At 55.1% G+C, this 10,863-nt stretch overlaps 1 protein-coding gene across 1 annotated transcript in view; it reads right to left on the bottom strand.

Annotated features, from left to right (window-relative positions):
• Positions 1-1,586: 1,586 nt before the first annotated feature.
• Foxo6 (forkhead box O6) overlaps positions 1,587-10,863 on the bottom strand; it is a 20,628-nt gene continuing 11,351 nt past the window's right edge. Inside the window, exon 2 of the mRNA XM_005353327.2 lies at positions 1,587-3,700. Within this exon, the coding sequence (XP_005353384.1) occupies positions 2,435-3,700 (1,266 nt within the window). The 3' untranslated portion in view covers positions 1,587-2,434. The remainder of the gene's footprint in view (positions 3,701-10,863) is intronic.

The raw sequence follows: 10,863 nt of genomic DNA, 5'->3' as shown, positions 1-10,863 counted from the left end.
GCTTAATCCCTTCAGGTCACTGCCCTCCCCAAAGCCCTGGCAGTCACGATCAGCACCTATGTTTATGCTGTCTCTTTTCCTCGACTGCCTGCTGGAGACTCTGCCACCAGCAGCTTTTCCATTTCTAAGTTCTAGCCCAACTCAATCGCTTTTGTTTCTGGAATTCATGAACTTCTTGACTCTGGTTATGCCATTTCCTGTCTAAATCTCTTCCTCTCCCAAGGCCAACTATCCTTCAAGGGTCAATGGTGAAAGCACTCCACAGCATCACCCCCACAGCATCACCCCTCCTCGCCCATTCATTACAGCCTTGATCATCTATTGTCACTTCGCCCCTCCCAACACCCAGGAGCCTCCAAATGTCCCCAAGGCAGAGATAAGGTGCTACTCTTGGTACAAGAGCTGGCTTGGAATGCGTTCTCACTACCTTCCTTCCAGACAAATGATCTGGCTATTTCACGTCCTCTCCCATTTACCTGTGATGGCAGGTAGAAGCTATAGTACAGACCAGGCCAACAAGGCTACAGAGGGTGAGCCGAGCTCGGGACAGTTAGTTAATCATTGTCAACTTGATTGGAATTAAAAGTCACCCAGGAGACACACCCAGAGCCGTGTAGATGAGGCTGTTTCCAAAGGGGTTTGACTGGGAAGGGAAGATCCACCCCAAAGAATGTGGACGACTGTCCTCACGAGCTAGAACCTCAGCTGACTAAAAGAGGAAGCAGCTCAGTGGGTAGAGGGGCTTGCCACCAAACCTGAGGGCTGCCGTTTGATCCCCCGAACCTACATGGTGGAAGGAAAGCCTCCTCGGCAAACTCGTTCTCTGACCTCCACATGTGTTCTGCGGTGTGCACGTGCTTGCATGGAAGGAGGAAAGTTTGATTTGGGCACCAGCATCCTTCCAGCTGCCTCTGCTTCCTGACTGGACATGCACTGTGACCAGCTGCCTCATGCTCCTGCCGCCTTGCTTTCCTCCGCTATGATGGGCTTCGCTGTCCAAGTGTGAGCCCACATAAGCCCTCTCCTCCTCCCTCCCATCAGTCAGTTTTGTCTGGGGCTTTGCCACAAACTAACATATTGCCCTAGGGGGCACAGCCTGTAAAGGAAGGAAACTGGACTAAATCCTGCAGGAGCCTGTACTCCCAAGGCTTTTTTCTTTAACCACTCCTGACCTTTGGAGAATTTATTTTCTCTCTCTGACCTTGTATTCTCATCTGTGTAATGGGAATAAAACTCAGGCTAATACAGTTAGCTGGCAGTTGCAGATTCTCAGTAAACACCTGCGCCAGGCTCCCAAACCCTAAGGCTTGATTCAGGAATTTCTCCAGGCAGGAAACGTTCTGCTTGCACGTGTTCACAAAAAAACAGGTGCAGAGCCCCACAAAGACTATTTCCAGCATCAGGAACTCAGTAGGTGCTTAACCAATGTGCAGCTGAGTAGATCTCTGGCCATGTATCCAGACAAAAAGCACCAGCAGCAACAACAGGGACCCAAGCATCACCCCCTAAAAGTCCCTTTCATCACCACCCCCCACCCCTAACCCAAGGCGCGGAAAATATTTAAAACAATTTTATTCATGAAAATATGCTGTACAATGCACTCTACACGGCCTCGACACGGCACACACGCACACGCACACGCTGACGGCACGGCCACAGTACACTGCCTACGATACGCACCGGGGACACCGCACCCACCGCCCGCCCCGACCGGACACTTATAAATATGGGAGAGAGGGGCCAGAACTGGCACGGAAAAAGGGGTGTCGGATTTGGGGGCTGGATCCGGAACTGAGGCCTGCTGGAGAGGCTGTGACCAGTACTGCAGGAGTGTGGGGTTTACTGACAGGATAGAGGAAATGCCAGGACCGGCAAAGATGGGAGACACTGAACCAGAGGGTAGCTGAGGACCGGAGGACTGAGCAGAATGGATGACCAAGATAGGTGTGAACGAGAGGGTTGCTGGCTGCGTGTGGTGGTCCTATGGCCAGTGAGGGAAAGTGTCATTTGAGAACCAGATTGGCATTGGGTGGGCTATGCGGCACATAACTGCAAAGGCCCAGCAATGGGAACTGAAGATCCAGAATCGCCCCTGCCCCACTTCCTAGGTGGCTTCAGGCATCAGCATTCACAGTGGGCCATCCGCCTGGATCTTTCCCACTCTCACCTAGCTGGACCTCAGCTACCTCTCCCAGGCTTCCGGCCCCAGCAGGAGGTCTTAGGAGTTCGAACAGGATTAGCGAGGTGTCCCAGCCATTTCCTCCCACCTCCCTCTGCGCTCAGCTCTGAGGGGATGTCTCCAGCTGGGCTGGGATTGCCTCCTGGTTCCTCCCGTGGAGCTGGGTCGGGGGGAGTGGGGACCCGGGGATCGGGATGGGAAGACAGAGGCCCCTTGGGGACGGGACTGGGGCACCCAAGTTGGGTAAGGAGGCCCTCAGCCCGGCACCCAGCTCTGGTTAGGGGGCGGCGCCCCGGCCAGGCCAGGGGGCGGCGGAGGCAGGGCTGAGTCGAAGTTGAAGTCCATTTCGTCGCTGTCCATGAAGTCGTTGAGGATAATGGACTCGACGTCACACTCGAGGCTTCCGCTGAACATGTCGAGGTCCAGGTCCGCCGGGAAGCGGTCGGGTCCTGCACCCAGCGGCCCGGCTGCAGCAGCTGCATAGGGCCCGGGTAGCGCGTCCAGTAGGAGGCCACCTGGCGGACCCCCGAAGGCTGCGGCATGGGCCGGTGGGGCCAGACCTGCGGCGCCCGCCTCGCCGGGCAGCGTCATAAGGCTGATGGGGTGGGCTAAGGCACTGCGCGAGGGCGCCGGCGGCGCGTACGGGGCCGCTCCCTTGCCGGGATAAGCGGCGGCCGAGCCAGCCAGCGCCAGCTCCCCGGGCGCGCCCAACAGCGGGCCGGGTCTCGGTGCGGGCGGTGGCGGTGGCAGCAGCGCGGGCAGCGCCCCGGGGCGAAAGGGCGTGGCGGCGGGAGCGAAGCTGGCTTGCTTGTTCTCCTGGATTGTCTGCATAGGCAGACGGCGCAGCGCACCCAGTGGCGGTGGCCCGAAGCCCCCGCCCCCGCCGTAGGCGCCAGCCTTGCAGCCGCCGAAGTAAGCTGGAGTCCCGGCGCGTGCCCGCGGCCCGTACGCGTCCTGCGCGCCGTCCAGCAGGGCGTCCGGCAGCCCCGCGACGCCGCCACCGTGCAGACCCATCGGGCCTCCCAGCTCGGCCAGACGTGGTATCTCGCCCGGGCAGCGCGCACCCAGAGCTGGCGACAGCGCGCTTGCGGGACTCGGGTACATGAGTGGCGAGGACGGTGCCAGGGCCTCCAGGGCCTCGTCGTCCTCCAGCTCGGCCGCCTCCCCGAGCAGGGGTCTCCCGCTGCCGCGGAAGTCGGCCCACGCCTCATAGTCGTCGCTGGCATGTGAGGCCGGGCTGGTGGCCCACTTGGCTGAGGCCGATAGGGGCCCTGGAACCGGTGCGCCAGGAGGGCTGTCGTCTGGGCTCCGCTCCGGCAGGTGCAGCTGCTTCTTCTTGCTCGCTTTGCCCTTGATGCGCAGGAACTTGGCCCCGTTGTCCATGGACACGGCCCGGCGCCGCGGGGTCTTGCCAGTCTTTCCGCCCTCAGGGTTCAGCATCCACCACGAACTTTTACCAGTGCCCTCGTTCTGTACACGGATGAACCGGGTGTGCAGCGACAGGTTGTGCCGGATGGAGTTCTGTGGTCCGAGACAGGGGCATGGGTGGCAGAAAGAGGAAAGTGAGGAAGTCAAAGGGATCAAGGGGAAAGTGGTGGGAAGATGGGAAGAAAAAATAAGGGGCGGGGGGGAGTCAGAGGAGGATGGGAGGAAATAGAAGGATTAATGGAGGGTAAAGGGGGGTAAAAGAAGAGAGAGTGCAGGTGTAAGTACCATGTTGGACAAATCCAGAATATCTACCCGTTACATCTGTCCTCAAAGATGTCCTCGTCCTGCCCTGTCCCACTCGTGTAGATACTGCCAGAGGACAGGGCTGGGGCTTAAGGGCTATGGCCCACTTTGAGCTCTACTCTGAACCTGTGCCACCCCTCAGCAGGGGAGTAGGACCCCATCTCCCAAACTCAGCCAAGCCTCTGGAGGGGCTGGCTAGACTGTGAGGTCCCCCCCCAGTAGATTATGTAAGGGCTCATGCCACCGCCGCGGCTCATTTGTCCGCCCCCCTCCCTTCCCAGCCTGGCATGGAGCCAGGAGCCCGAAAACCCAGGGCTCCAGAAATCAATCTCGCGGTGACTGATTAAGCCCTGTTTAGAACTAATTGCTCTTTCGTGTGTGGGGAGAATAAATTACCTGCTTTAATTTCGTGTCTTTAAAATGCAACTGCAGGTAGAGAGGACTGTTAACCCTTTGTGGGAAGGCCTGGCCAGAGAAAGCGGAACAGGCTGCGCGCGCGGGGGGGGGGGTGTCCCCTGGACAGGTAAAAGCCTATAAGCCTGAGACTTTTTGGAAACTGACCCCCAATTCCTCTAAGTGCCTGTAAACTCCAGAGGCCCAGGACTGACCGAGGAGACCTCAGAGCTATTCATGTTCAAGAGGCTGCCTGTCCCTCTGACCCATCCGGCTCAGCTCTGCTCTCAAAGCCCCTTTCTCGTGAGACCGTTATACAATTTCCCACACATTCACCATTTACAGACAGCTTCAAACACGCAAAGAAGCTTGCTTAAATAAGGCTCCACAGAGCCTGTCTGCTCTCCCTCAGTACCTCCTGGCCTTTACCTCTGCCACCCTGCCTATACCCTCATCTGAATCTCTATTGTGTCAATCGGGAGTGCCCTTGGGGTCATCATGTGCATTGGACAGCCTTGTCCAGAGTTCCGAGGTGAACACTCAGCTCCACCAGTCCAACTTCCACAAAAATCTGGCGTAGAATCTCTGCTGGGTTCCCTGTCCGGTAGCCTTGGCCTTCCTGATCAGTCACTGATTGTTGTGCAGACAGCATGGGCTTGGGTAGCCGAGGACCGGGCAGGATGCCTGGCTATCTAGCCACCTGGCTGTGTAACCATGGCTATGCATCAGTCTCTGAGCTACTCTGAAATACATGTTGTAGTCATCACCATCTCTTAAGGCTATTAGATCATTCCCTGAGCTAATGGGTGTGGTTTGGTGTTTGTGAACGCTCCAGGTGCTCCTAAGCCTCTGTCTGGTCAGTACTTACCCCTAGACTCAACAGACCTGCTTGGTCACCATCTCCTGAACACCAAGACTTAAGTGCAGTTGTGCTGGGCATCAACCACTCGGGGAGGCCAGAATTACCCTCTTTCATCTATCACATGACAGAGGTCCAGAGGCATGATGTAATTTGCCCACAGCCCCACACCAGGCAACACTCCAGCTCTGCCCAGGTCATTGGACCTGCTCTTAATTTGCTAACCCACCTAGGCACACCCTAACCACTAATCTTCCAGAATTCTTCCTCTTGCCTCCTGTCCCCCAGTCTCCAGAGATCCTTTTTCCTATCCATTATTATCTCCATCATCCCAGCTCCACCAGGCTGGCTGTCCATCATCTCTGCTCCACCAAGCTGGCTGTCTCTGGCACTTTATGGATTTGGGAGGCAACAGCTGGAGCTTGGTAGCCTTGCCCTGCCTGGCTTCTCCTGGGGCTCTGTGAGGAGGGGAGCTGGAGCCCCAGGGAGTGATGTTCCCTCAGGTAGATACTCCCTTCCCTGGCCCGCCCATGCACCTGGCTCCCGGCCCCTCCCCCACACCTGTGTTCAATTCCTAGGAGGCCTCAGCTCTCTTCCCCTAGGACTATTGGTCTTGCCAGAAGCTCCACCTCCCACCTTCCGAGTCCTTCTGGAATGGAAGTTCATCAGGCAACACTGTTTTATGTAGCTCAAGTACTGAGAGGGAGAGAGAAAGAACACTGCCAGGTAATTGCACCTAGATAGTACCGGTCCATTTGGCCCTGGGATCCCTAAGTACTTATCTCTCGTAATCATTATGCCAAACCCTATAGGGTCAGGATTGGGATCCTTAGTTCCAAACAAGGAGGGTGTGGCTCAGAGACTGTGAGTTGCCAAGGTCACGCAGCTTGTCTGGCACAGAGCCAAATATGATTTCAGGTTGGTCTTTGTGGAGGACATTCCATTCTGCGATAGGCCAGGGAAGGTCAGAGGGTTTGCAAAGACTCTTAGCCGGTGCTCACATGTTCCTCAATCTTCCCATGCAGCTCATGCCCAGGAGCTGCCCGTGTGGAAGGCTGGGTATGGGCTGCAAGGTCAAGACTGTCTACAAGTTCTGTGCTTCCTTCTTAGCACTTTGCAAGTGCTTCAAACAAGGTCCTATTCTTTTTTTTTTTTTTTGTTTTTCGAGACAGGGTTTCTCTGTGGTTTTGGAGCCTGTCCTGGAACTAGCTCTTGTAAACCAGGCTGGTCTCGAACCTACAGAGATCCGCCTGCCTCTGCCACCCGAGTGCTGGGATTAAAGGCGTGCGCCACCACCGCCCGGCGGTCCTATTCTTTTTAACCTTATAAAGGCCCGTGAGGAATTGTAGCTTTCTCCCCTTGCCTCCACCCTGGACTCAGACAGGAGCTGGGAGTTCAAGCCCTGGTCTCATGTCATGGCTCTCAGAGCCCAGGGGAAAAAAAAGAGTTTATCCAAGGTGGCCCAGGACCTGTAACCCCAGCTTGGAACTCCTCCTACCCACTCCACAAAGTCTGACCTAGGAGAAGTCTATCCTTCGCTCCAGGGCTGTCTCTTTACACACACTGATGACCTGGGCCAGCTGCGCTCTGTGGAGTTTTCCAGTTTGACACCGAACAGTTTGTGAAATGGTCTCATCTAGAAGTCTGCAACTCCCCCCCCCCCAAAAAATAGGATTCTCTTTTCCTAAATGAAATCTGATGTAAATCTGAATCATCAGACACTCAAGTCCTCAGCATGGGGAAGCCCCGCCCACTCAGCACCTTCACTCTCTATGAATGAGGCCCCATGGAAGGGTTCTGCCAGCCAGATGGATGGGGCAGCTGAGCTCAGCGGGGTGCCAGTCTTTGCTCAGGTTTACCCAGAGAGGTGGCCTGGGGCTTGGGGTGGGGTGGAAACTTAGGCCCCTGAGTGCTAAACTGAGCTCTGTTCCAGATGTGCACCAGAGCTGTGCCCCTGAGAGAAGCCCACAGCCTGCATCCCAGCCTATCTCCTTAGGGCCTAGACACCTGGTGCCAATCAGAGCTCCCAGCCAAGAGCCAGTGGCAAGCACTGATGACAACTCTGGTTTGCCCACAAGGCCTCCTGGGAGGCCAGAGGCCATGAAGGAGGTGGTGAGGGAGGTAGAAGAGGGAGATGCCTCTGCCAGGCAGCAGTAACCAGGGCTCCCTCTTGGAGTCGCTTAGCAACCCACCACCACAGCTACAGCCCAGGCATGCCCAAGTTCCCCTGATGCCCAGGGCTGGGCTCAGCTTCTGGGGCCTCCCACATCCCACATGTACGTCTAGGTTTGGCACGATCTCTTCGGGAAGATAGGACCTCCCTGATTTGGAGCCCCAGGGAAATGATGTAGGGGCAGAAGAAAGGACAGTAGATTATATTCATGCCTACCCCATTCTTCCTTAGAACCTGGGCCTGGGTGAATACCCTACTGGGGCCCACCCACTAGGGAGAGAAGCCTGACAAGAATGGCATTTGGCCAAGTGCATGGGCTCTGGCACTCCAGATGCCAGTTTCAGCTCCAACACACACAAGTGGTTCAACCCTGGGGCGAGGTACTGTGACGCTCCAGTTCAACAGCTATGGCTGCCACCTTTGCGCCCCTGTAGCATCTTCACAGAGATGCTCAAACACCTGAGGTCCCTCCCTGCCTACAGCCTCCGTGAACCAAGGCCAAGTACAGCCCACACAGCCTCCGTGACCTCTCAGATGTCACCCTGCACACGCCATCCTTTGCCTCCAACCTGGCAGGCCACGTGCCCTTCCCCCAGATGCTCACAGAGATCTCTCTTCACGTCTCTATCCCAAGCACCTTACACTTGGGACCCACTCCAACAATTCTCTTAAAACATGTCCCTCTTCCTTGCTATGTCTTTGTCCCCTTTCCCCAGCCTGGCTTTTTCTAAAGCTATCGCCTTCTGGGTGAATGCACGTTGAACTGAATACTAACTTGAAAATCCGGTATCTGACGAGCCCCAAAATCTGCCCACTTTTAAGTTACAGCTTTCAGATTTGTGTCTTAGGAATGCTAAAAGTCTATACAAATATCCAGAAATCCACAGGGATTTTGTAATCAGAAACAGATCTGTGGCCAAGCATTTTGGATAAGGGATACTCAGCCTCTGGGTAATTTATTGACCATGTTTCACTTACTGTCTGATTGCCTTATAATAGAACTTTTGTAAGGGCAGTGATTTCTATCCCCACCCCAGTTTTTACTGTACTCCGTGTATCTGGCATATACTAGGCACTTAAAAGTTTGTTCAGTAAAGGAATGAGAGACAAACATACAGGATCCTGGATCATAGAAGGATCTGATTGAACCAGCCCTGGCCGGCATACAACAGGGACTTTTCCAAACTGCATTTGGAGGAAAACCCGGAATAGCGGGGATGTGGGAAAAGTCAAGCCCACCATGGCGAAGGAAGGACAGGCTTCTCAGCACGTTAAAGAAGGGCTCACAGGCACTCGCTGCTCTCCCAGGCCTCCACCTGCCCCTAGATTGCCCCAAGTTGGCTCACACCCAGACCTCCCACTGCAACATTCCCCTAGGCTGGAAGACTCTCCAAAAGCTCCAGGGGGTCAGAATGACCTCGACCTTGGTGCCTCCCACACAGATAGGGTCTGATCCATCTGGTGGTGACAGCTCATCTATCCATCGGGACACCCTCATCTATTCCCAGGACACCCTTCGCCCACGAGCAGTAATGCATTCATCTGACAGCACAACCCCATTTATCCAGCACACCAATCCCATTTATCCAGCAAGTACAACCTCATTTGCTAACAGCACTCCATTCACCTGATGGGGCCCCTCATTTATCCAGCAGGACACCCTCATTTATCCTCCAGGTCGGACACGCTCCTTCCTCCTGCGGTGTGGCTGTGTTCTCCGATGGTGCAACCCAGCCGATCCAGCAGGACGTCATCTCTCCTACAAGTACACTCCATCCCCCTGACAGTACAACCTCATTTATCTAATAATGCACCTTACCTTGCCTCCCAGTACCACCTCATTCCCTGACAGTACCACCTCGTTTATCTTCCGGTACAACCTCATTTCTCCTCTGTGCACAGCTTCATTCCCCAACAGCTCAACCTCATCCAATCTTACTTCTCCAGCCAGACCCTGCCAAGTTTTGGTGGAGGGGTGGGGACGGCTGAGTGGAAAGAAGAGAGATCTGCCCCCTCGTTTGGTGTTCCTGCCTGTAAGGGGCTGCATGATGCTTCAACTATATGCAATTTTTTTTTTCAGACTAAAAAGGGGCTATGGACTTTGCCTTTTAAATTGCTTGGCCTAACCAGAGAGCTCCACCACTGTCTCAACTCTTCATTCTGTCCCCACTAGGACTAGAGAGGGCCCCACAGAGTGTGATCTGGGATGTGGACTTCTATGATCTCTGCTGTGGTCCTGTGATCCTGGGAAGGGGGCATGGAAGGCTACCCTCTCTGGGGCGCATTCAGTGGTAAATGTTTAACAACCAGCTCTCCAGGAGGGGGAAAAGCCGGCTGATTGATTTGTAGCTGTTGCTGCCGTGTGGAATAGATCCTCCTATCATAGCCCAGTGAAGCTGCCAGTGTAAAGTCAGAGACTGAAGAACCAAGAAAAAGTGTGCACAGTGGCTCTCGTGGGCCAGCTCTGCACAAGCATGCTGTTGGTGTATGCTTCTAGTACTAGGCAGGAGAAAGGCACCACCTGCTGCATGCCAGGTGTAGGCGGGGTTCTCTTATCTCAATGATCATCCCACAAGAATGGGCCACTAGTTTATGAGGGGGGGAAATTGAGACTCCCGTGAGTTTAATGACTCCCGGGTTGAAGCCCCAAGGCTGGAAGTGAAGAAGCCAGGTTCAGGTCTTGTGTTATTAGATTCCAAAGCCTAGGTTCTGCCTATCCTGCCCCCATGGTGGCAGGAGACACTGTTCTGCTGTCCATCCCTGTCTTGGTTCACAAGCTCAGGCTTTCCTGGCTTTCATCAGAGACAGGATGTGCAAACTCTGTACCCACTGCCGGCCACCAACCCAGCATTATTTTCTGGTCAGCCTGGTCCCTGGGGGGTGGGGGGGAGAATTCCAAGATGGTGAGTTCAGTCCTGGGTCTTCCATTCTCCCACCCAACATTATCAGGTGTGGATAGATGCCTCTACAGGATCCGTCACAGGCAAAACTCCCAGCCCAGGCTAACCTTGTCTAGATGGTGGTGAACAATGACCCAGCTGCAGCCTCAGTGTTAGAGACCACAGGTGGGTCTCTGACCTCCCTGCTACAACTCCAGCACTCACCGAGAGGGTTCCCCAGATCCAGCTGCTCATCCTTCTGGTTCAGAGCCCCAGGAGTAGCCCCAACCCTGTACCTAACTCCTCAGTCTATTCCTAGCCCCAGTCTTTCCAGGAGCACACATCTGAGTCAGACAGACTCACAGTCTAGCACGCGAGTGCACGGGGTGGGGGTGGTGCTTGGCCTCTTGTCTGGGCTGGAGTTGGGGTGCTCAGTCCAGGCAGGCTTCCTGGTAGATGATGTCAGAATCTAGAAGTCATGTGTAAATCCTGGGTACTAAGGTCTGCATTGGAGGAGGGGTAAATGGCTGGGCAGATGAGGGCAAAGAGCCACAGGTGCCCGTGAGTGAGCTGAGGGTCATCAATGGAACAGTCTGGGCAGCGAGGGTCCAGGAGGAAGCAAATACTGAAGCAAGACGTAAAGTCGGGT

This window comes from Microtus ochrogaster, chromosome 10 (genome assembly GCF_000317375.1).
Source record: "Microtus ochrogaster isolate Prairie Vole_2 chromosome 10, MicOch1.0, whole genome shotgun sequence".
In the NCBI taxonomy this organism is placed as follows: Eukaryota; Metazoa; Chordata; class Mammalia; order Rodentia; family Cricetidae; genus Microtus; species Microtus ochrogaster.
Note: the sequence above shows the minus strand (reverse complement) of the source record. Positions and strands in the feature narration are given on the sequence as shown.